The sequence below is a fragment of the Rattus norvegicus genome, chromosome 3 (genome assembly GCF_021556685.1).
Source record: "Rattus norvegicus strain SHRSP/BbbUtx chromosome 3, alternate assembly SHRSP_T2T, whole genome shotgun sequence".
Taxonomy (NCBI): domain Eukaryota; kingdom Metazoa; phylum Chordata; class Mammalia; order Rodentia; family Muridae; genus Rattus; species Rattus norvegicus.
Window position 1 is genome coordinate 102,373,575 of NC_141536.1, and position 27,142 is coordinate 102,400,716.

General features: G+C 41.7%; 1 protein-coding gene across 34 annotated transcripts in view; it reads right to left on the reverse strand.

The window, feature by feature from the left end:
- Positions 1-27,142, reverse strand: part of Meis2 (Meis homeobox 2) — a 204,522-nt gene that overhangs the window by 134,625 nt on the left and 42,755 nt on the right. For all 34 annotated transcript variants that reach the window (NM_001415696.1, XM_087651944.1, XM_087651948.1 and 31 more), the window contains 1 exon segment: positions 4,053-4,198. In NM_001415696.1, the coding sequence (NP_001402625.1) occupies positions 4,053-4,198 (146 nt within the window).

Here is a 27,142-nt window from a genome sequence, read left to right on the forward strand (position 1 = left end):
CTGAGTAGTTTTACAAACTGAATTTCTAAGAAGAAATGGATTTCTTTTTGTAAAAGTTTTGTACACTTTAGAGGATATTGTTTTAAGGGACACAAGGAAAACTGGTAGCTAGAAACTGAAGAGCTATCCCTCACCATCAGATGAAATAAATTAAAAGAGTGGGGCTCTGAGCACAGCTCACCAAACAGCTCGATTTTCAAAATCCCACTTTGGTTCTAGTTTAAATATTTTCTCCAAAGTAATAATCAATTATCAGCAAATTGATTATATTTCCCCTAGCCTTGGTTCATAGGAATCTGAGAGGCTGTTTCAACTGTTACAATTATACTGGAATTTGGTCTTCCTAGAAAATGGAAGGTTAATGATTTTTGTCATATTGAGACTTAGACTTCACAATTGCTACAGTTGGCCTTTGTTGAGTTGGGTTTTTTTCCTCCTCTCGGCCTTTTGAGGTATTCAGAATAGGTGACAATAGCTTGCAGTTGAGAACATATGTAGAGAGACCCCTGTGGCTTATTGGAAAAAGTTGCTTCATGCTGGTTGGGTGTTTGGAAAAAAAAATACACCCAGAGTTCTTTTATGTTCTGATAGTTAATGAATGCATGAATGTCAAAATGGGCCAATGGCCCATTCAGGGGGCAAAGCCTTTGCAGCCCCCTTCTATAAGAACACATCCTGAGATGCAAAATACATTTGCTTAACAAATTAAAATAATGAGATAATTCAATTAGCTTCTTTTTTAAGAAAGAAAGAAAAAAGGGTACATCGGGGATTATTGTACTACAAGAACAGGTCACACCACACAAAAGGGGACAGACCAGTTTGAAATAATGTTAAAGAGACTGATAATGGAAGAATGTGCATTGAATCCCACACATGTAAAGAAATTTACATGAAATAATAATTTAGGCCACATCTATTTTCAGTGAGTTCCAGCCACCATTTCACTTTGAATGTTGAAATTCATTAAATGACAGAGAAATATACTGGGGCATCCCTATTTCCAAGGACTCCCTTCTGCCTGTTACTGCCTGTTACTATGCGTAAGAAAAGAGGTCTAAATTAACATGACGCTAGTTAGGGGGCTCTATTCTTGGTTTCTGAGCTCAGAATTACAGCCGAGTAAATCTTTCAGCTCATTAAAGATAGGAAAGTACAAGACCATCCTCATCAAAGTTACTAGGCTTCTTCTCTGCAGTGCGGGTGAAGTGTGGAACGAGAAAACAGGTTCAAAGTGAAAGCCAGGGAGAATTTCTCTGAGATGCAAGGGAGGTGCAGAAAAGGTCTAGAGGGGAACAGAGAGAAAGATAGGAGACAAAGCCAGCAGGAGGAAGCCATGACAAAAAGCAATTCGTGAAAGAAGGTCATGGAGAGGAGAAAAAGAAAGCAGTGGATGAGAAGTGAGAAAAAGGAAGTAGCTAGATGGCTATGGGACTGGGGGCATTGCTCTGCCTAAGGGCCCTGGGTGGAACCCGAATGCAGAGGTACTGACAAGGGACCTATGGCTCTCATTTAAAAAAGGAAGCAAAGAAAAATCCAGATAACTTAATGGGCTAAATTGGTCATCGTACTGTCCAGGGGGGATCAGAAGTTAAAATGAACTGCTCCTGATTCCTAGACTCAGGCTGTTTGGGTTTTTTGTTTGTTCATTTGTTTGTTTGTTTTCTTCTAAGCAGTTACTGAAATTTTTAATGGTATAGAGAATTCTGCACGAAGTCTGCGTGTATTTAACTAGGTAGACATTCTCATGAGGCAAGGACGGTAGGTTTGTAACACAGTTGACATGCAAGTGGCAAGGGATTATGGGCAGATGGCTACAGTGTACAGTGAGAGATGTATCATGATAGGTCAAAGCAAGAAACCCAGTGAGAGCTCATGATGGTTTCCCATGAGATTTGTTCACAGATTGAGCAGAGAGCCCTCCCTATCCTGAAAGACTGGAGAAGACAGTGGCTTTGTGGACAAGTAAGGAAGACAGGCTCGGCTTCTCCATAACCCATCACCATCTTGACTTCGAGTGTACTGATGCAGGCATCTCAAGGTCTTTGTGTGACTGCTAAAGATGATAAGACCTGAGCAAAGTCACCTTCACAGTTGGAAAGAACATGGAGCTGGTGACTTAGACAGCTAGGCTTGACCATCTAGATTCTGTTTCCCTTTCTGAGTTGAGAGTAGCCACATTCACCAAGGTGTGGGCATGCTGGGAAATGGGTTTTCATGGCAGAGGCTGGAAACACAGGCACATAGATGCTTGATTGCAAAGTAACATGGAAATGACTGATTTCAACCAAGAAAGACACCATCATGAGGGATCCCACGGGAAGCTAGCCAACCAGATGAGCTGGTCAGGATGAAGCAGCTTGCCCGTTAAGGAAGCTCCCTCCTTTCCTAGCATCTACAGCTACTTAAACCAACAAACCTCGGAGTAGAAACAAGGAAGCCCTCCCCTCACACTCTCTAGACTTCCAAATTAAAAACATTTTACAGGTTAGCCAGTCTCCAGCTGAGGTGATGTAGCAAAGAACAGCTGTGAAGTAATTTTGATAATGACGAGAATAATAAGCACACGGCAAGGTTGAGGGCTTTGCCGTTGCAGCTTCAGTGCTCTTGAATAGATAAAAGTGATTAAATACTCCTGATTATCCCTGACCAATATGTAATGGATTTACAGCCCTTTCAATTAGTCAGTATTTGCTTAGGACTCATTATTTTGTCTTTGGTTAAGTAATCAGCCCAGAGACGCATGTTCCGTCTAATTCCTCTGAGCCAAGTCAGTGCAGGGCCCTGACCTTTGAAATGGCCATAGCTGTGAGGCAAAAGAAAACCCCTACCAGGAAACCTCGTTGGTACCCCAAGCTGATCTGGACACTACGGGCTGGATCGATCCACCTCAGTCTGGTACTAATGTCCTTACATCAAAATGTCTGATTTAGAAACATGAATCCATCACTTCTTCCTCCCTACCAACACTCCACCCCTTGCCCTCTGTCCCTCTGTGAGAAGAGCAGACTGACAGCCACCATCATAAATAAGAGTGGAACCTTGTCCTGTGCTCATGACACCGTAGCTAATGTCCTTCAGCATGATGACACACAAGTCAGATAACCAAAGAAGACCTTCAGCTTCCAGATGGCTACTTCCTCTGTTACTAAGCCATAGTGTAGATAGAATGGCCTGAAAACAATGATAGGCCAAGACACATCCTCGAAAACCTCCCAAGAATTTCCAAACAGACAGGAAAATATAAGCATGCATAGTCCCTCTGTCACTTTCTCGTCATGACAGTCTTTGAGTCAACAGTATATACCGACACATAAAACTGACTGCAAACATGGCGGTATAGATTGTTACTTTAAGGCCATTGCACATACTAGTCTTTTCCTAGAAGTGAAGAGGATTAGCTTTTAAGATAATGGACTTAAACAGCTAAAACAGAATCGTTAATTTCAACCTTACTAGCAAAGGCATTAGAGTGCCTATAGTCCTTCTGCATTATACACACACACACACACACACACACACACACACACTCCGTGTTTTCAGGCCAACTCAGTGGGCTGAGCTTGAACACACATGTAGCAAGATGCTGGGTTTACTCATGGAGAAGACAGCTTTGGATAGCAGAAGGTTCAGCAGTGCTAGCAAGTTCATGAGCTCCTCACAGCCTTCTCCTTTGGTTGAAGTTGTGTGGTCTGAAGTTGCTCACGTCGCGGAACCCAGTAACCATTTACACGAATGTTATTGAGAGTCTCCGGCCATTTTGAATAAGGTCTACTGCTGACCTCTTAAGACAAAACCCTGATCCTTTCTAGAAAACGCTGTTTGGATGTCAATGGTCGACAAAATGGGACTGCTATCTGAGTCACCAGATTCCAACAGAAAGCAGGCAATCTTGTTGTTTTGTTTTGTTTAAAAAAAAAGAAAGGAAGGGAAGGTGGAAACAGAAGAACAGAACTCAAAACTAATCTTTTTCGAGACCACGTGATCTGCTAGAGCTTAGCAAAACGACAAAAAAACTTTGTCATTTTAAAATATCTTTCATCTTGACTTACTGTGAGATGCTGGAAGAGCCACGCTCTCATGATATTTGTCGCGACTTTGGGGAATATGCCTCTTTTCTTCTGGCGTTTTTTGTCCTTGTCTGGATCGTCGTCATCACCTGTGCCAGGTGAAGCTACACTGTTGTCTAGCCCGTCGCCTAAAAGGAAGAAATGAGGACCCATTAGAGTAAGCACAGAGAGGGTGCCCACAACAATGCCAGGCTAACGGCGAGCTTAGCTAGCAATCCATTAAGGGGGGGGGTATATGCTCTTTCATTAAAGTATAATTGGAGACACAAATATGTAAAAGACAAAATTAAGCCAGGCCTCTTCAAATGTTAATTTTGTGTGTGTCTCACACTCGCCCATATCATTAATTCAATTATAATTGTGTACTTGACACAGTGCAGGTGCTCTTTGTCAACTATGGAACCCAGTGTGGGCAAACCTCTACGAGAAAGCCATTCGGTAGAAATACATCCCCATGCCCACAGTGAGCACAGACTGCCGGGTAATCAAGTTAAATGTTCTGTAGTCTATATATTCTGGGCTGCCTGCATAGGTGACAGTAGCTGTGTCACTGCTGACTGCACATAACGCACTGCCTGCTCAGCCCCTCCCAGAACTGTCACCTCCTAAACTCACACGTACGAACACTCCTCCCATGACCCAGGGTTCCCCATTTGCATGACATGAAAACTTTTTAGCTCTCTGCATCACTGATCATTATCGTGAGGGGGGCAGACAAAAAAAGACACACATCAAGGTAGGGTGCTCACTTAATCAGAACTTCTTATCAACATCTTTCTCTTCTGTGCTTTTCTCTGGCATTAATTGTGCATTAGCAAAAATCATTTACTTTTAACAGTCAGAGTTATTTTTTCTTGCCCTCCGGCAAAAATGCCTTGAAAGCCTGCCTGGAGGGCATCTAAATTATGTATCTGAAAAACTCTTCTGGCAAGGCATTGCAGGACCCCTACTTTCTTAAAATTCATACGAGCACGTCTTCCTGTTTTTGGGAAGGCATCAATCAAGAGTAGCAATATATGCCACATCCCTACATTAATATTTGAACTAATAACTTTAAAAAAAGGAAAGAAACAAGATCCGACTTGTGGCATAATCAAATGCAAAATAAATGAAGAATACGGGGACAGCACTGGGCTTTATAGATGGCTGTGTTTTCCTTGCACATCATTAGCCTGGAGCCACACGAAAGTGGAAAACAGAGAAGTGGAGAGTTTATGCTCCCTGCTGGTGTTTAAGAAGCTGGGGTCCTGGAAGGACATCTGGGAATTGCGTTGAGATGGGTTTTTTTTGTAATTTAAGAATAGACATTCATTAGCAGTAAATGCCATAAATCCCACGCTAAGTAAAAACCTTGTCCAAGAAAGCCTAAAACAATAAACTCTGTGCTCGGTGTATCCTGAGCTGGGCACTCTGTAGCTGCCGGAGGAATGCAGCAGATCCACCAGCAAATCCCAGCCCCGCTCCCTCCTCCCAAATGGTGTTCCACCCAGTTTTCTTGCCCACTGGAGCACTGGCCTTAGAACTTCTGAGTCTGCCTCATGGCCTTCCTGGTACCTGTTCCTTTCACTCTCTCACTTAAAAAGAAAAAAAAAAAAAACAAAGAAAAAAAAAAAAAACCCTTCAACCTTCTTTGACCAGAGTAGCAGAAAAACCACAGCAAAGAGCCGGCAGATTAATTTTATTGACATTTCCATTTTCACTGCAATGCGATCCCCTCCATCACATGGAAGGGATGACCCTCACTATTTACAGACTGACAGGCCACTTCGTTACAGCCACCCTGCCCCAAGGCAAAGCAGCTCCCTTCCATCTGCCCAAACAGTAGAGCATGACCCCCAAGTTGCTGTTCTCTTTTTCTTTGCCTTCTGTTATGATAAAAAAAAAGAAGAGGAGAGAAACAGACACACATAAACACGCACACTCGCGCGCGCGCGCACACACACACACACACACACACACACATACACAGAGACAGAGAGAGAGAGAGACAGAGAGAGACAGAGAGAGACAGAGACACAGAGACAGAGACAGAGGTGGGACACATACACACAGCACAGGAGAATCCTTACATCCCACTACACACACACAAATACTCCATGAATTAATATGTGGGCAGGGACAGAAGAATTCTTTGGCTTTTGAACAGTGGATATATAAAATCTAATCTCTATCTGTTGACCTTCCCTGCACAGCCATGTAAATCTAACTAGGGGTTGCATGAACACACACACACACACACACATACACACACACACACACACACACACACACACACGAGCACACACACGAGCACACACATGCCCAAGCCTGCGTGGAGACGTGTGCACACACTTTCACTGTGCCAAGGAACTGCTGCAAGGCAAATTCTCACCCACACTAATGGCTTCTGACTGCTCCTTGGCAACCCCAGCTTTTTCACCTGGGTGGATATGCTCTCCAAAATACAGACACTGGAGCGATCTCATCAGCTGCTCATGTGACACAGATGGAGAGTGGCTATTAGGAGCCAGGCAGTGGGCCTTGGGGATCTGAGGTGCTGTTCTGTAGCCTGAGGCAAATTTGAAAAGCAGTACCCAGAGATGAGGGGAGAAAAATTCACATTGCAAGTCCAAGTTTGAAGTCAGTCAGTCTGTCTGTCTCCACACTGTGGATAGAGATATCTTTGTCTCTGAGTTTGGATCTCTGTGGCTCTCTGAAAGCACGTTTCCGATTATGTATGGAATAACTCTTCCGTCACTGTCTTCCAAATAGAAAAACACACTCTGTAAACAATGCCTGTGTGTATATATTTCTTCCTAAGCACATATGGTTTCTGTGTATATGTTTAAGCTGAAATTGTCAGGATTTTGTTAAAATCTCATTTAGCTTTCTTTGATAGATTTTTGAATACACTTATTGCAAAAGGTTAATGGCTTAATTGAAGGAAGTTCAACGAAGAAAGGCATTTGCCTTTTGAACCCAATCAATGACCTTAAAAAAAAAAGAGAGGCATTGGCTCCATGGGGCATTTTCTCTTGTTTAAAAGGAAAGGGGGCTGATAACACCCTCAGACTATATGGTTCACTATGTCTAGTTCCAGGAAAAAAAAATGTTGCTAGCATGAGCATGCTTTGATGACTGACTTAAATTGGAGGAGGAGAAGCATTACATGAATTTTAATAGAAAGCAGTCCATTTCATAAAAATGTTATGAAATACTTGAATTTAGATCGGTGTCATAAATAATTATAAACAAAAACACGTCTGGTTTTATATTAATAACTAGATACTCAATAGGATACTTTTTTAAATTAAGTTTGACCATTTCATACATGTACATGTATAAAAGACTATTAATGCTAGTGTTTACATCTCTACAAAAGGAGGAATTTTTCTTTCCTGAATACAACAATAAATACCATCATTTTCTCCCCTGTGGACTATGAACCGAGTCAAGTACCAAGAGCTAAGAGCAACGTAAAGAAAACATGTGAAAGGCAACTGTGCTCTAAAGCTAAACTAAATGTGTGCAGGCCTCAGTGGGAGCTAAGTCCCTGCTAACTCTGGATATTGCTATCTTGTTCCAAGGCTGTGCATTCATCTAGTTAATGTGTTGAAGAGGTGTCTACACCAGCACAATGGGTTTGCTAGAGGAGGTGGGAGCACAGATAGCGCAGACATCGACCCCTGAAGTTTCCATTCAATGCCTTAGAAGCCTCCAGAAAAAGAATTGTCTCCTCCTTATTTATGTCCCACCTGGGTGCATAACCTCAACAACAGGACCATTGTCCACAGGGTAAATGACTGAAGGACTTACCCAAAGCTTTTTCCTCTCTCTGACAATGGTGGCATGGAAGAACTGGTCCCACAGAGTACCTAAGGGCTACTCTTGGTAGCTAGTAAATTGCTTGTATGCACACATTTACTTCTAAACATTCTGGGAATGGCACTTTGACAAGAAGACCTTAGTACTCCCAGGGCCTATATGGGTGACTATAGTTACCAAATACTCATCTCTGATGATGAAGAAAAATAAATTTTAACACACTGTTTATTTCCCTTTGAGAGTTACTAACCCTTTGACCATGGTGAAGATCTTCGTTTCGGGCAAGACATTCAGATCAGGTATATATTAGTAAGACATAATATGAATAAACATGAGAAAGAATACACAAGGCTTGTGGGTACATAGACTTTGAGTATACTAGACCATGAGGGAGACTGCTGAGGGTATAGATCCCAAGGCTTCATTCCAAACCCATTAAATCAAAATATCCTGGGCCCAAGACAATACATTTTAAACAAGTTTGGGGGGATTTGCTTATGCCCAAAGATTGGCACTGATTCTTCGCATGCATGTGTTGTGGTGTGCATGTAGGAGTCAGAGGACCACTTATAAGGGTCAGCTCTCTTTTTCTACCACATGGTCTCCAGGTATCAAACTTGGGTTGTTGCACTGTGTGGCAAGGTCCTTTACCCACCTGGTCACCTTAAAGTTAATTTAATTCTATTCGAGAGTGTGTATGTGTGTGTTCATGTATGCTTGTGCCTGTGTCTGCATGGGGCGAGGCAGGAAGTATGAGTATGTGCATGCGTAGTAGGAGTGTACACATACATATTAAGGGTATCTGTAGGCCAGAGAAGGACTTCGGGGGTCCTACTCTACTATTCTCTAACTCCCACAGAACCTGGAGCTAGTCTGTTGGCGAGCAAGCCCCAGTAACCCTTCTGTCCTTGCCCTCCGCAGTGCACTGGTGACAGGCACCCACAGCCATGCCTAGCTTTGTGTACAGCTACTGAGGATCATAACTCAGGTCTACATGTTTGCCCAGCAATTCTCTCATTCACTGAGCCATCTTACCAGACCTCAACCATACATACTCAAGATAGGGTCATTGACTACATCTGGAATCTGGAGCTCATCGATTTGGTAACTAGACTGTCAACAAGCCACAGGGGCATCCCGCCTCTGCCTTCTGCCTCCTCATCATTGAGATTCAGATGTGTGTCCCACTTTTTATGTGGGTGCTAGAAACACAAGCTTGGGCCTTCATGCTTGTTCAGCAGGCCCTTTTCTGCTGAGCAACCTTCTCAAATTAGTGGCACAGGACCTTTCTTTGTATAACCTGACTTGAAATTAAATGTACCCCAGGAAGAGTGCCTATTATTCCAGATTTAGGGGGAGTAGCCATGATTAGTGACTATGATTATATGTGGGCCTTCTGCAGAGATTAGAGGATGCCTTCATTCTGCTCTGGGATCCTGGCTGTTCCTATGATCATCTCATGTCCTTCTTAAACAGAACTGGAATATTGGCTCTTCAAATGAAGTTCATCAGCTTAGGTATCAGCTAAGAAACAGGCAGATTCTCAGATCCACCCAAGACAAAGTGACTAGGAAGTGTTAAGTGTGGAACCCATCAATCTGAGCGGGTGGTTGTTGACCACTTCAGCTGCACAGCTCTGAGAATATCCCCTTCGACTTCTATCCTCGATGTTGTCTGGAGGCCTCTAATTTCTGCATCCTTCTGCTGTTTTAAGACTCTGAACTATTACGAGAACATCTCTGGCTGGATTTACATTCATATTCTAAAGGAAATCCCACATTCTTGCCTGGGCTGAGCTAAGTATTCTCAGAGCACAGGCCTTGCTCTGACTGGTAAATACAGAGACACCTGACTAGGTCAGCAAATGTAGGCAACTGAGTTGCAAGTTGCTGAATCTCAAGGAATGCTGAACATTCCAGAAAAGCTATAGTCCATATCCACAGATAGGTGTTCAGTGAGTGAAGCCAAACATGGATACTCCATGACAGGACCATTAAATAACTCTATATTAGAAAATGCCATCCCTAGAATTCTTGGTCATAAAAACCACTCAAGCAATCGACACCCTTCCATTCATTTGTATATTACAGTTTCCTCTAGCTTAAAGTCCATTTCTACCAAGACATCCATTGAAAAGTTTTGAGGAAAGACATAATAAGCACAGCAATGCTGTGTTAGAATGTATCTAACACCACAGGAATGGAGATCTCTCATTGTCTCCTTTCCCTATGCCTTAAAACACAAATTTATTTCCAGAGGACACTGATATTGATGAGATTGATGCCTTGACCAAGATTCCAAAGCTCAAGGTCAAGGATAAATCTGATTCTAGGCCTAACTTCTCCAAGTTCACTCTGTTACCACAGGCTTTCTCATAACCCTATGAACTTGCTTTTACTTCTTTAAATGTTATTTTGTCTGAGCCCTCTTATCAACCACACCTCAAAGAAGGCCCAAGGTTACAAGAAAAGGCCTAAATCCTGGAGAAGGATTAATTTAGGGCAGAACAGCTAAAACTGTGTGAGTGTTGGTCCAGTTTGACCAAAACTGAAAATGGGCATATTTTTCTTTGCAAGCCAACCAAGACCTGAGAGGGCTTTACATGCAATCAATGTAGAGTCAGAATTTTGGTTACGGTTGTTTGTTATTTGTTTTCTGAAATGCCGTTTCTCTGTATAGCTCTGGCTGTTCTGGAACTCACTATGTAGACTAGACTAACCTTGAACTCAGAGATCCACTTGTTGCTGCCTCCCAGCAAAAAAAACCTTGTGGTGTTTTTCCAGGACACCACCTGGCTAGAGTTGGAATTTTGTGATTAGGTTTTCTGGGCTTGCTGCAGACCCTGGCAAGGTCAATGACAGATGATCTGGTAGGCAGAGATGCTATCTACTAATAGATGGTTGTTAAATAACATAGACAAAAAACCAGAGAAATAGAAATCAATGACTTCCAACCATCTCATTTCTAGCATTTACACGAGTTCATAAAGGGATGCTAGTGTAGAATATACGTGACTATACACGGGTACATATGTGTGCATGTGTGTTTTTGTCTTTATAAAATACTTATAAAGTGGTACGATTCCTATCAAAGTGTTTGTAGATGAACTGTTTTTGATGGTAGGCACAGACTGTAGAATATGCATGCACACATTTCTTTCAACAGAAGTTTTCAGTGCTGGTATTCTTTTGACACACAATGCCCCACCCCCCACTTACCAACACTTCTTACCCCCATTATCTTCACCCCCACACATTTATGTTTACTTGCACTCACAATGTTGTCAACACAGTTAATCCTCACCAAAAAAGAAAGAAAGAAAAAAAGAAAGAAAGAAAAAAAGAAGGAAAGGAAAGAAAGAAAGAATGGAAATATTACTATTATTTATTCCATTTTACAGAAAGAAAAACTAAAACTCACAGAAATGAAGTCATTTGTCAGAAATCACAGAAAGTGACTGACACAAGCACTTGGCCTTCAAAGCCCATGGTCCATCCTCCACCCCTGCCCTTATGCAGGGCTGGAATGACAAGAAGACAGGATGGTGAAGTTAGAGTCTGGATTATCCTTCAACCCCGAAGAATTCAATGCCAGGACACGGGCCCAGGATACTCATTTGTCTTTGTGCCACAGATAGGGATTGGGTGGCAATGCATTTAGACACAAACTGGAGAGCTGACAAGATGGCTCATTAGGAACAGACACCTGGCACTAAGTCTGACAACCAATGTTTGATCCACAAAACTCACAACAAAAGGAGAAAAGTGATTCCCAGTCTGACCTCTACAAGAACCTGATGGCATGGCCGTGTATCTCTCTCAACGTAACAAATACATGCAATTCTTTAATAAAGGAAAAAGAGAAAAAAACATGAGTCAAGAAATAATTAGGTGCATATCTTTACAAAAACAAGAGTCTCTACCATCTATATCTTTCCAAAAAACAAGAGTATTTATGGTCTGTATCTTTAAAAAAATAAGAGTATCTACTATCTATAAGGTCATCCTATCCTTATAGATCTAAAGCTTCATTAACTGGTTTTTTTTGAAACAAGAGTATCAGCTACATTTTCAAAAGCGAGTCAAGAAGCCATCAAAGATGCCAAACCTTTACTCTTCCCTGTTGGCCTGGTGTGCTCCTTCTCTTCATTTTTATTCCCATTCTGACTTTTCTACTCTTTGCTAGCAAATTCCTATTCAGCCTCCAGGTCCTAGTGAGAGAGGGGTCTCTTTTTAGAGGTGCTCCAAGGCCCTGACCTAGAATTGGGGTTCTGTGTTCTTGACTTACTCAGCAGTTTCTTCCTACTTGTGTTTTCAATTCTGTTCTCACAAAAAACACATGTATCTGAGAGAAGGGGAGCTTGTTGTACTCTTTTCCTACCCAAAGCATAAGGAAAACCACCAAATAATAGGCCGAACACACCGGTAGCAAACCTATCAGATGTGAGAAGACTGCACCCTGTTTTAAAAACTAATGTTCGTGTTTACTCCCTCCACACCCCCTGCCCTGGTGGGGTGCTAGACCATACTAGGCTCTGTACCGTGCAGTGTGTGACTATGTTTGGTCCTTCCTAGAGAGTATGCACTGTAGTGTGCACACCAGGGCACAGGACATGGATTGTCTGTCTGTACAGAACATGGTAGCCCCACCTCACACCTGCTCTCTTTCCAGTGGAAAAAGGGGTGCCGGCAGCGAGGAAAGCACATTGCTTTGGGTTCATAGAAGCGGTGTGGTTAAAAAAGTAAGTACCCCATAAGCCATGTGAATGCCACATAGTATTTTGTAGACTAATGTTCTTTCCTTTCTTGATTCCTTTTCCTTCTCAATATAGTACTTAGAAAACAGGATTAAAATGCACTAACAGTCAAAAGATATTTTCTTGCCGGTTGTCAGGGGGGGTCTTTCCAGGAGTTTAATTTAGGGCCTCCCACTGAGAAAACTGTACCAAGATTTCAAATAAGAAGGACAAAGAGTAGGGAAGCTTCCGTCTGGTGCTGTCTCAGAATATATAGCCTTGCAAGAGCTGCTCTCCAAGAACCATCAGCAAAGTCAACGTTTTTCCACAAGCAATTTATTATTTTTTTTTCATGTCAGGACAGTTGGGGGTGGTGAGTACACCCAGAAATTCAGGGAAAGCCAGGGCAGCAGCAAGACTGAACACCGATCTCTCTTACTCTCCTGCTGGGCTTAACCGGCTGGACATGTTCAAGTGAAATTTTTCTGTGATTTTTTTTCAAGTGACTAGTTCACGGCCCACAAGCAAGGAAGGAAGCAGAAAGGAGGAACGCTTTCGTTTACATGCAACATTTACTAACTGTGTGGGTTTTCCGACATTAAAGAGGGGACAGTGACCCAGGCCACCTTTTTCACACTCAAAAGAGCACTGAAAAAACAAGTCTTCATAGGCTTACCTCGGCTTCCCTGGTCCCGAACACCCTCCCCTCCTGCTCCCCCCTTGGGGGGACAAACAGAAAGGGAAAGAAAGAGAGGGGATTTTATGGTCCTTTCTCTTCAACTTCTCAGGCGGTATAAGCAGCATTTAGCAAATTCAGCCCCAAATGGCTCCAGAAGCTCAGAGCCGCGGGGGCGCGGGCTTTGTTGTCCTCTCTCTATTTACACAGGATTTACGCAGGCTCTCCACTGTAGAGAGCCAAAGCACTTCCATTCACCCCGCTGGCTCGCTCCGGATTGTGACTGTGGCAGCATGGCCCAGGCCAGACATGGCACATGATGAGACCCCCGGGTCTACGGACTGCTCAGGAGACATCCTGAGATACTCTAGCCGGTGAGGGCAGCTGCAGAGCGGACAGATCTACAGAGATGGCTCAACTTCCCAGAGGAAAGGGCAGGTCCCTGCAAGGACTGTGCAAATGCTCATCCAGGGACAAATAGCACATACTTTAAAATATGCATCTATAGGATAGAATGAGAAATGGTGGGTGAGGGAGAAAAAAAATCAGACTGCCGCTTGGATGAAAACCACTTCACCCACTGGTTGGAAAAATAAAGTGTAAAAACAGACAGATGGACACATATGTAAATGTGGCTGTGTTTTAGGCTTAAGCTGGCAACGTGAGTGTCGGAGTATAGTTTTGCATGCCTGTATTTTCCATAGCATGTTGAATCCTGTTAGCTGTTGAACAGAAACATCCTCATACTGGTCCTTGACCAAATCAGTCCCCTCAATTTACCCGCTAGGAGCCATAAAAGGGCTTTGTTTATTGACTGGAACTCCCTAATCCTTTATAGCAGAAGAGAAGGGAAGCTGGCAAGAAGTTTGGTCTATTCTCCACTTCATTTGGTTATTCTCATTTGAAGTATGTATATTTCATTCATTCTTCTCTGAAATATATAGATGTGGGGTGCATGTGTGTGTGTGTGTGTGTGTGTGTGTGTGTGTGCATGAGCGTGCTCCTATACACAGTTCAGTTACAAATTTTAGAATATCTTAAGAAAGAATATTTATTCTCCCAAGTCTCCCACAGAATGCTCTAGAGAGTACTGGCTGAATCCAGTGGGATGCATGCTCCTCTGCCATTACAGCTCAGCAGAATCTCTGTGGTGTAGGATAAATGTCGTACTTGTTCTTCTGTTACCTGATCAGTACATAGGAATGTACCAAGTACCTTCTGGACTTACAGTACATCATAATAAAGCCCTTCTGGGCACTCTAATGATTCATTTTTAGTGACCTCTCAAATGCCCTTTTCCACAGTTAACACTCAGCTTTTATTAAGGTAGGAAGCAGGGACAAATGTCCACTCGGGTCCCAGCTCTCAAATTTGACTCTACTTGTACTGCCCTACCTCCAGCTGAAGCTGTTTTAATGTCCCCCTGGCTTCCCCAGCGTGGCATTTCAGCTAACAGAGTTCACAATCTTTCAGCCCTAAATGCAGAGACTGCTATCTTCCTGTCATCCTAGGAATGTGCCAGATATCATCTCCCTCCTGTGATACAAAGAACCAGGGCAAGGGACCCACAGAGGACCAAGCCGATCAAGTTACCAACAGCCCCAGAATGCCGCTCTCCGAGGTTAATCTTTGAACTGGTAAATGTTATAATTAGGAGCCTTGAAGTTGAGCTGGGACCGACCATGGAAATAAAGACCCCAAAAGGGAAAGTATGAATGGATCTTGTCTCCTTCACCTGAGGCTTTGACGTGAGGGCTTTTTGGTGTTTATGAAAAACTGTACAAAAATAAGATGCTATGATCTATGAATCTCCTCCCCTCATTTCCCAAAGAAGAAGAAAAGGTGGCTGGGGAGGCATGGCTTCCCAGTTTCCCTTAGCTGTTTCGTACAAATTGTGAAAATTATGCAAATAACAATTTTGGCACCTTTGCTAGAGGAAAACATTATTAAATTATGCTCTAAGTATTTTGTCTGCTTTAGTAATTACTCACATGTAACTGTAAATAAAAATAGCTGTTATTCTGTTTAAATTTTTAATCATGCAAAATATTGTCACACAAAATGTCCTTCTGTTGCAGACTAACTGGGATTTTCTTTTTTAAAACATCCATATTTAACTGAAGTGGACTATATTTAGCATTCTAAAGTGTTTCAGTAAAGATAGCTGGCTAACATCTTGGAATCAACAGGTCTTTCATGAAAAGATACGGTCTTTATATTTACAGAAAAGCATTCCATACCGAAGAAAACCCACTGATATCCAGTAAACAGTTTCTTTCTGACAGGAGACCACAATTATTCTGCTCCCAGTTCTTATTGACTATACCGAAAGTGCGTGTCACAACATAACCGCAGAATTTTGGATCGTACTGTCAGTTTTAGCATATTATGAAATTCAATTAAACAATATCCACTGATAATAAAATTTGTTCGAATAATTTATGAGCAAATTTAATCAGAGCTGAAGTTATTACACTTCCTTTTTAGAGTTCTCTGCCTCATTGTTGTATTTGCTACAGGAAAAAAAGAAATGGGGACATTTTTTATAAAACAGCTGATGAATTTGGATTCTTCAGCTTCTGTTTCTCTCTGAATGTATAACAGCAGGTATCAGTTCAAGAAGACCTACCAAAGACTTAAAAATTCTATCTACCTTAGACCTGTTACTATAAAGCGAGAATAATTACTATTGTTAAATAATGCACCCAAACTTCTACAACAAGCCTTTGTGTCAAGAGCAAAGCCAGCCATCTCTTCAAAACTATTCCCTAAGACAACTTCATTGAGATTTCAATCAACGGCTCCTGTAGGAGATCCAAAGGAGGCCATCATGGCTGGATGTAGGAGAAAACTGGCATTATGAAGATGGTAACTAGTTTAGGTATTTTTATTCATTTGTTTGTTTTTAATTTTATTTATGTGTCTGTGTGCATGTGTATGTGAGGTTGGGTTCCTACAGAAGACAGAAAGAGGCTGTCAGAGCCCCTAACTGTGAGCTGTCAACATGGGTGCTGGGAACCAAATCTGGATCCTGTGAAACAGCCACGTACCCTTAACCACTGAAACATTTCTCCACCCACATATATTTATTTATTTATTTATTTATTTATTTATTTATTTATTTATTTAGCTAGCTAGCTAGCTAGCTAGCTAGCTAGTCTATCCTGGGACAGCCTCAAATTTGTAATCTTCCTGCCTCAGTCTGCTAAGTACCCTTAACCACTGAAACATTTCTCCACCCACATATATTTATTTATTTATTTATTTATTTATTTATTTAGCTAGCTAGCTAGCTAGCTAGTCTATCCTGGGACAGCCTCAAATTTGTAATCTTCCTGCCTCAGTCTGCTAAGTACCCTTAACCACTGAAACATTTCTCCACCCACATATATTTATTTATTTATTTATTTATTTATTTATTTATTTAGCTAGCTAGCTAGCTAGCTAGTCTATCCTGGGACAGCCTCAAATTTGTAATCTTCCTGCCTCAGTCTGCTAAGTGCTTGGAGTAAGGCTTTCCATTCCACACTTGATAACTGATTACTTTTTTTAAAATAATGCCAAGCTTTAAGCCTATTAATTCTTAGAAGACTATAGCTTATTTTTTGAAGAACATTAGCACATCAGGGTTTCCCAGTAGAACTCTAACTTTCTGTTTAAGAAGTGTCTAAGTTGAATCATTAACATTTTAAAGGGAAGTGATTATGCATTTAGACACCCCATTTCAGCTTGGTGTTTTAAAGAAGTCCAGTGTTATGATTTGAGAACAAGCAGATATGATTTATAATGTCATGCAAATGAATATACATGGTATTTATGTACTAACTCTGGGGAAATAAATAATTAATCTGCTTAATAAGAATAATCTGAAATTTCACAAGTTGATTAATCTGCACACAGCCTGTGTACTAAAGAAACACAAACACGGGGTCTCTTAAAAGTACTTTAAATGGGAAATCACTGCTAATTGGTGTGGAATTCATTTTGGAGTGGTAAAATATTCTAAAATTAACCATGTAGATGGTTGCATAATCCTAGGAATAGACTAAGCAATAATTGGCTGTATCCTTACCATGGGTAATTTGTTACTATGTGAAGTACATCTTATGTGGAGTACATAGTACATTTGTTACTATGTGAAGCTAGCAAGTGATGAAAAGAGTGGTCCATCCCTCCCAAAAGCACGAAGCAAACTGAAAGATGTGCGCTAGCCTATTTAGGACTTGAATTAGAAGGTATCTGTAATTTTCCCCAAATTGATTCGCAAAAATGTGATTTTAATGCCCCTTACTAATGACATCATAGCACCTTACATATGGATAAACATATGTACTTGAAGCACTTGGGATAAGGTTTATATTGTTTACAATATAAAGATATGCATTGCTAAAAATAGATGAAGTTTATTGCTAAAATTAATCCTTCTTATGCTCAATTGTATCACATCATAGCATAATTCTAGGCTAAGCTATCTCCTCTTCCAAAACTTGAACCAAAAACAATCCCAGAAGAAGACTTACACACAAAGATACACGATGGGCAGGCATACACACACACACACACACACACACACACACACACACACACACCACTCCTATTACCTAGATTCTGAATTTACTAATCAAATGAATGAAACTTTGGAATATGGATATGAACTTTCTAGGTTTATATATTTCAAGTTTGGTAACAGAAGTTATCTACAATATTGGTCTCTCAAATTCCAAGATTGTTCATAAGGTTATGTCATAAGTTTCAAAGGCATTACCTTATAGGACACATTGGGAGAGGAAAGTGACATTATTGAAATAATGGGACAGGGGAGACTGGAGTGATGGATGTCATAGCAGTTGAAAGTAGGTGCTGCTTTTACAAAGGACCCAAGTTGAGGTCCTGGCGCCCATATCAGGCAGCTCACAATAGCCTCTAACTCCAGTTCTGAGATACCTGACTTCCTCTTCTGGCCTTCATGGACACCTTCACTCATGCACATCCATGCCCCCCATACATGCACACTCACATAACTAAAAATAAAATCTTAAAATGTAAAGTGATGAAGAGTGGAGGAGTCCAGCATTTGAAGCAATGGCCTGCATACCTGACTAAGGAAATAGTATGTGCTGTCTCTATACTCTGAGATACACAGGATATGCCACTGAGCCCTGCTGGGTGTTACATCTCAAGGCCATTATGTTATTTTGCCAAATGGAAGAAGCCACACACAAAGGAACATGAGACCCTTGTATAATTTCAAATATATTAAATTCTAGAAAATGCTAACAAATACTTATGACCAAAATCAGATTAGTAGCAGCCCGAGGATGCATACAAAGGGAAGGACAGACTGGAAAGGGACACAAGGAAACTTTTGGGGAGTGACAGGATTGGTTCATCAAATTATACTGGGTTCAAACTCATCATCTGGCCATTTCAAGTCGAAGAAACCTTGGCATGAGAAGAAACCAGTAAAGTTGAGTAAAAAAAAAAAAAAAAAAAAAAAAAAAAACTTAAGCAAGTAACAGTCAAAGTACCAAAAACCTGATGTTTGGCACAGTACAGACTTGAGTGGGATGTGAGGGGGTGGAAACAGGGATCTCTGCAGTTATTGAAGCAATGTTCTGAAAGTTTAAAATGGCTGGGTGCAGCATTTGAAAGAAGCTACAGAGAGACCCAGTATGATAACCATGAACCTAATGGTTCATATACAAGTTGCTTTAACTCATGAACATATTAAATGGTCCGAAAGCACTTGGCAGATTTTGATAAAAACTACTTTTCTCTACTAGACATATTATCTAAAACCAATTATTTGTGTTAAAATATATCAGTGATAGTTTCCAAGGTAACAAAAATGATGCTTCATTGAATATTTTCTTTGAAATCCTTTGGGAAAATTCAGCCTTAGCTCAGTCTTCCCAAGCATACAAAGACCTACACCATGTCTTCAGGTAACCCCTAAGGCTGAAAAATAAAGGAAGGCGTTAGCCTAGCCTGGACCTGGTGTACAATGCCCCAGTCCATCCTCAGATAGCCAGTTTGATATTGCATTTCCAACAAGACGTCTTCACATAGACACACGAGGCACAGTTAGGTCTCCAGCTGGAGCTGTTATGTGCCACGTGGCCTCTCCGCCCGTGCAAAAATAGAATTAATAACTTGAAAAAGTAACGTGTAGAGAGAAAAGTGCCTTGTGGCTTTAGCCTGGGCAGTGCAGGGTATTCTGATGCCTGATGACGCCCAAAAGCTCGACTTTTGAGCTGTATAATATTTACCTACTGTCATCAAAAGTTAGATTGGCTCTCTCTTGTTTTGCTTTAAAGTCCCATTTATGTGAAACAAATTTAGTACAATTGGGAGAACAATGCTTTTACTTAAGAAGAAACAAACAAACCAAAACCTTACCCCATTCTTAGATCAGAGGGCAGAAAAGCCAGAGTTGAGTTTCTTTGACTATATGCCCATACTGAGCCTACAGAAAGACTGGTCACCAGTAATGCATGAGAGGAAAGGTTGTACAACCACTGCCCAGGAAGGAAAGACAGCCTTTGTTCTCTTAGTAGGTCTACTCATACACCTGTGGGAACCAGCCTATGAGAAGTCAGACAACTCTGCAGCGAGAACAGACCGATCCAAGGGCCACCAATCAAGTGGCGGTCCAGCCTTCCTGTGCTGAGCTAGCACATTTCCGGATCTTGATCACACAGGCTAGGGAGTCATTCTTCTCAGTGATAAAGTCAGTGAATGTACTCTTGAGAAGATAACAAATTAAAAACCAGCTGACTCGACACCATTTGAGTGAGGAATTCACTGCTGACCCAGTACAACACAATTCCTGCCACCAGTCAGTAACCACTGAAGAGCGACCGGCTTCACTCCACGCCACAAAACTTCCTTGCAGAGGGTCTTCCCTTGGCTAAGTGACAACTGTCCAGTTCATGTCCCACAATTCCACTTACACTGGTAATGACTTCCTCGCTTATTTATTTCCAAGTCTTACTATGTGTGATCGTTCAAAGATTTTTTTAAAAGTAAATTTGAAATTCTCAAAAGTGCTATATTATTGAAAGGGCCAGAACTATGAAAAGAGCTATAAAACCTAGAGGATTATTTCCCTTGGGAAAATATTTTACATCTATGAAATCTTCACACAAAAATATCCACTTTTCATAATAGTTTGATGTGCCACTCCAGAAGAAAGTGGAGTTGACATTTGCTATGGATCCTTGTCCATTAACAGGAAAATAATTATTATTGTCTACTGTGAGGCTCACAGTGCAACTTTAAAACATGAATTAGTGGGTAAGAACTCTCTCTCTGTCTCTGTCTCTGTCTCTGTCTCTGTCTCTGTCTCTGTCTCTGTCTCTCTCTCTCTCTCTCTCTCTCTCTCTCTGTCTCCTTTCCTCCTCTCCTTCCTTCTTGCTCTCTCTATATATACCTGGTTTTTTTTGAATGACTGATTACCATTATAGAGGGTAAGGACCTTGGATCATGACACCCATTTTGACAGAGATGGGCAGTAAGGTGAATGATGTTTTGATGTCTTGTCCCACATGAAGCACTTTTGTAATTTATGATTTATGGTCTATGAATATTATTGGGTTAAATTACCTGAAATGGATGGTCAAACGATGATTTTTGATCTACTCAAATGGTGATTTTTGCAAAGCAGTGGTTTTAGCTTCATTATCAATTATAATGTGGTTCCTTTATTTTTGAGACCTTGTCACTCAGCTATCGAGGCTGGCCTCGAACTCCTGGCAACTCTTTCACATCAGCTTTCCAAAGATTACAGGCCTGGGCCACTAAATCTGGATGCTTTGTCTAATTTTTAGCTTCCTTCTTTATACTACCATGCCTAACCTTGCTGATATAATTTAAGCTATTTTTTCCATATCAAATAAATAAAAGGTGGAACTAAACTCCAATCATGGAAGCCCTCACCTAGGAGGAAGCGACAGAAAAAAGTCACCAGTGAGTAGTCAGGAAGTGGGGGACTTTGCATGTTTTTAGACAGGAATGTGAAAAGGAACCTGCTTATAACATTCAGTTAAAAAATAGAAAGTCTTCTTGTGGATTCACAGTGCAGGCTTTAACAGTAGTAATTCGTACTAGGAAGCGATAAGCAAAGATTATGTTATGTATCTCTAGAGATATTTCTGCTCTAAATATTGTCTGCCATAAAACAGTATTAATTCAAAATAATATTTATTGAGCATTCACCCTCTTCCAGACCGTCTGCTAGCACATTACAGCAATGACTACCCTTCATTCAAACCATTCTTGCAGGGTTGACTTTTGCTATCCCCAGGAAGGACCCGAAGCTTAAGAAGGTTAAGCGACTTGCTTGAGTAACAAGTGGCTAAGGTAGGGATCACAAACCCTCCAGTAAAATGATCCATCAGGGCAGGGGATACGGCTTAGAGCCTGGCATGCAAACATACTGTGATTTCAGATCCTCAAGCAATCGCATAAATCACATCTGAAACCCTAGTATTGGGTCAGAATGATTCTTGAAGCTTAATTGACCAGCCAGTCAGCCAATCAGTGAGCTCTGGTCTGGGTTCAGTAAGAGAACCTGTCTCAGAAAATAAGGTGGGGGACAATAAAGTAAGACACCCTGTGTCTACTTCTGGCATCCACCCCAGCAAGCACACTACAGTATACTATGTCTTACAGTGGCCACCCCTGAGATGCTAGATTCTGCCTAGAATTTTCCATCCTCTTAAAAAACCCTTTGTAACATTTCTCTGCCATATTCAATCATTCAGTCGAAAATGTCTGTGGTTAATCAATGGAAGACAACTGGAGACTGGTACTTTGCGAACATACATATATGGATATGAGAAAGTCAGGCTCCCAGCCTTTGTATTCTTTCCGCTCCTATTCCTAACACACACAACAGTGCCTGGTACATTGTTGACATTGAAAAGGTGTGTGTGTGTGTGTGTGTGTGTGTGTGTGTGTGTGTGTGTGTGTGTGTGTGTCTGTGTGTGTGTGTTAACTGCCTAGGAGAAAGTAGAAGAGACCTCAATCACTCACATGTTAAGCCACATTACTTAACTTTGGAAACCTTCTACCTCTGCTACAGCACTGCCACTCCAGCCTTGTTGCCGTACAATTGATTCATCTCACTGACAAAAATGTGATAAAAGAAGGAAGGCCAAGCACAGAGGTGGAGAAACCACTCCTTCCTCTCCGACCACTGCAGCTCTCAGACAGCCTGATAGCCTTTCTTCTCTCTCCAAGGTTCAGTAAGTCCCGAAAGCTTGGCCTAGTGAATATGGGTCAGGTTTGCAACTCCACCCCTCCAGTTATCATGGAGTCACTTAACAGCTCTGCCTGTTCTATCAAAAATTAAGCTAATAAATAAATAAGGCAATTAGTTCCAGGGTCTTACTCAGGTGCTGCAGAAATCTTCAAAACAATATTATCTCCCATCATGACTTGCTAGCTTTTCTATACCCCAACCAGCACATTGGGACTTCCAAATCACATACCGTAATTGCCATAAAATATCTGCCCCATCAGTGGATATCTTTATTAGCATCAAAATCACTCACAACTAGTGCTCCTCAATGTTATTAAACATAACTTGTTCTAGGTGTTGCTTTACTAATTAGTCAGGATGAGCCCGAGGAAGAAAATCTGGGTCATGTTAAATTAATTGGAATGAGCATGAAAATTAGCAGAGCAAATGCATCAATTTTCTATACAGAGTCTTTCTTCATGTTGAGAATAAAAATGGATATTACGAGGCATTAACCAAACTGCCTTCTGTGGCTGCCAAGAGGTGTGTTACAGTAGCCCAAAATATCATGCTCGCAGATTTTCAGAAGTTAATGAGACATTTCCAGGAATGGCAAATACATGGTGTTAAAATGGGTGTGCCTCGGATGGGAAACCGCCAAGCCATTTCATGTTTACTCAGGCATAACAAGCTCTTCAAAATGAGCATAATTTAAGAGGTGAATAGTGCAGAGAGGGCTAACATTCAACTAATTTTCCTTCAGAAAGAAAAGATTAAATTGGACAAAAAAAAATGAATTAAGAGGTTTAGAAATCAACAAGTCAGCCACCAGGATGGCAGCCTGGGCTCAGGCAGACTAGGCAGCCCCTGCAAGGAAGAAGTTTTTCCAAACATGTCCCCCAAGGCAGGGAACAAAGAGAGCAGAACTGATTACAGGCCCTCTCCCCGCCTTGCTGTCTCAACTCTGTTTGCCTCCCTAATGAGCTCACTAAAAACCTAATTCATCTCCCATAACCCTCCTCAGCCCTCCTTGCAATCCACCATTATGGAAATCATAGATGAAACATTTCCAGGCTGGGGTGCAGCCTGTGTGTCCCGACCCCAGTGCACAATGGAGGTGGAGGTCCAGTCTCAACCCGCTAGCTACTACGGGCAGCTTCCAGAATAAAGAGGCCCAGCTAGGTTAAGACTCTTTCTCAGGGTGACAATGATTTCCACCTTCACACCCTCCCGCCCCTGAATGTGGGAACTTCCTGGGTTCCACAGTACATAAAATACGAGCTGTAGTGCGGGAGAGGAGAAATGAGTTGTACTAATGACAAATCTCTGGAACAGGATAATGTGAATTCCCAGCCTGTTCAGGAGCAAAGTCCCCGGGTTCCTCATTACATAGACTCAAATCCTCGCGGCACCTAGCCTGTAACTGGAAGATTACCGAATTGATGGATCCTTAGTTTAAAATGCAGCTGTTTTATTCTGCTTTAGTAATTAATTCTTTTTCCAATACCCTATTGATTAAGCGTAGACCCTGATAAAGTTCAAACTGAGAAGGATCTCTCGTGGCGTCCTTAGTTGCTCAAGAGAGTCAATGAAAACTTCCTACCATTCCACCTGCCTCCTCAGAGTGCTGATCCAATGAACAGAACAGTTTTTTTCTCATAAATTAGTCAGGCCATGTGGAGCTGTATTAGCTGATGGTTGCTTTTGTCTCTCCAGTTGCTGACTTGCTTTTCAGCTCTGCCGGTCTTTGTGCTGTCACACACAAAGTCGGAGTGCAGCTGCCATTCTGAACCCAAACCGAGGTAAAGAACAATCTCTACAAACTACACCCCCCCCCATTTTATACAGATGCAATTCCCTGAGCTGCACGGGGCTCCATGGGGCCTCCTGGGACCCAACTAGCTGAGAAATGAGTACTAAAGCATGCAGACACATTGTGGAACTGGAAAAAATAATAATAAAGTAACCTATTTTCTTCAAGGCTTTGCTGGTCTGTTTTGCTTTTTTTTTTTTTTTTCCTTTTCCCCTAACTCTCCCTCTACCCCTCACAAAATCCAGACTGTCCTTTGCACAGTGATGATAAGCATCCTACTTGGTTTTCACAGAGGGTATCAAGCAATGACACGAGACAGGGTAGGGTAAAAGAGTGACCAAGGGGCCAAGCAAAGCATGTGTCCTGTGCTGGTGAGGTGGCACCAGAGTTCCAGAACGCTTATTAAGCACACAGGCGTGGAGTGTAACCATATATAAATGGCCATTATAAACACAATGGTATTTAGTAATAGGAGGAGTCACCAAGGGTGCTCCCTCTCAAAGGGTCACATGTACCAGGATCAATGCTGGTGACTAAAACAAGCAGAAAAACAGGGGGTTTCTCAGGTTTCAGCCCTGCACAATGGAGTTTTGTTTCCGCCAAGACCATCGCTACTGGGAATGCTTTTAGAGCAATGGACTCATTTTCTTGCCCCACCCCCACCTCCACAGACCCACCTAAGGCCACCAAATCATGTGCACGGGCTTAATGCTCTGCAGGAAAACAGTTCAAAGGCACAGGTTTCTCTCATGAGCTGGTGGGAAAGCAGAAGCCATTTCTTCCTCGTTTACAACATTCATTTGCAAGACAGCTCGTTTGTTTCCTGTAAGTTCTGTATCAGACAGTGGGGGTAAGGGAAAGATTTGGAGTAATTTTAGGAAATTCCCTTACATTTCTAGCATCTGATTCTAAATTCAAAGCTAACGCCAAGCTTTCCGTGAGCTCTGAGCAGCTGGACTGTTTTCCATGTTCTCTCATGGGCCAGGGCTGAGTGCACATTCCCACCTTCACAGCATTCCTTCCTAGGTCAAAAGGTCATCTCTCACAGCGTCCCCAGCAGACAGTGGGTTGTCAAAAGGTTGCATCATGTGATCTGGTCAGTCTCTCCTAACAAAGCTCTTTACTCACTGGGAAACAAACTTTGCACGTCTAAGTAATTTCTGTGTTAGAGCCTTGCCTTCTTTTCTCCATCCCCCATGGCCTCTTCAGTTTCAAACAGACACAGGCAGCAGCAGCAGGCCTCGGATTCAAAGCTAAGTTTCCACAGATTGTTTGAGTCAGGATCCCTCTACTTTTACTGGGTTATATGATAGAGCAGGGTTGCCTGCCAGAGGTGCAGCTGGCTTCTTGCATTCCAAAAGAAAGCCAGAGGTGTCCTCCTGCCAAGGCGAATTCTGACAGGAGGCTCCCCCTTTCTAAAGTAAACCTATATATTTTGAATAAATAAGAAATTACCAAAAGAATCGTTCTAAAGAGACTCTGTAGGACTCATCAATAAGACCATAAGGCTTTTTGCTTACTGAGTTAAACTGTATGGAGGTGACCAACAGAATGAAGGTGAATGACTAGGAACAAAGTGAAATCGAGGGGCTCAGAGGTGAGCTTGTTGTCTGGTGCCGAACAAGTTCGAAAAACACAGGAGCATAAAGTTCATCACTGGTGATATGTAAAATAGAGTCCCAGTTACCGCAGGCACTGCTCGTCCGTCTGTCCTTCCTTCCGTCCATCTATCCTTTTCTTCCCTCCCCCTATCCCTCCCTTCCTCCTTTCCTCACTCTCTCCCTCCCTTCCTGCTGTCTGGACAGACAGTTTAATGACTTTCTCATTGTCGTGGATTTTTGCTGTGAGCAGCTTGAAGCTCTCACATACAATCCAAAATGAGTCATTTATTTCTAGAAGGGAGTCACACAAGTCTGTCAACATTGCTTCTATTTATAAACCATATATGTAAGAGTAAAGTAAAATAGTCATGGCTGACAAGTTACATACGGGATACAGAATTAGAGACACTTTCAAAAAAAATTAGAGATAAGTTTCAAAATATCTGGTTTAATCCAAAGTCATAGAGCTGAAGACACTCACAAATTTGTAAGCATGGAGCGTTTTTGTAAGTTCATTCATTTAAAGAGGCAAGCCAGGCTGGTAGAGTGGCGCATGCCTTTCAGATCAGCACCCACTGGGGAGGCAGAAGCAGGCGGATCTCTGAGAGTTCAAGGCCAGAATGGTCTACAGAGTGAGTTCCAGGACAGCCAAGGCTACACAGAGAAAACCCATCTTGAAACACTTAAGAATAATAAAAATAAATAAATAAATAAATAAATAAATAAGCATGTCCAGGCAGCCTTGGAGTGTAGTCTATGTTCCTCTCTGTCTCTAAGATGCTGTCATTTGCATCTCACTCAGTATAATCTGCAGCCCTTGAAACCTAGGTTTGACAAGTTAAGGTAAGTATTTCAGTGGACTAAAAGCAGTGCTAAAGGCTGTTAAATAAGACACACGTTCTGTACTACCAGAACTTACCCTAGAATATTCTCTCTATGTCTTTTTGTGAAATATTTGCAAAGTAACTGAATATAGGCGAAAAAATTATCAAAAGGGGAACACGGACAGGTAAAGTTTTTTAAAAGGATGAGTGGGACTTTCGTAAACACGATATAAGATTAATGTGTCAGGGATCTTTTAACAACTTATATGTCCATCACCATTTCTGGTACTGTGACTCCAATGCTTGGCACTTGGCGTCAGTTACGAAGCCCAAGAATTCTGCACAGTCCTAAGAGTTGTAGAGAATGGCACTAAA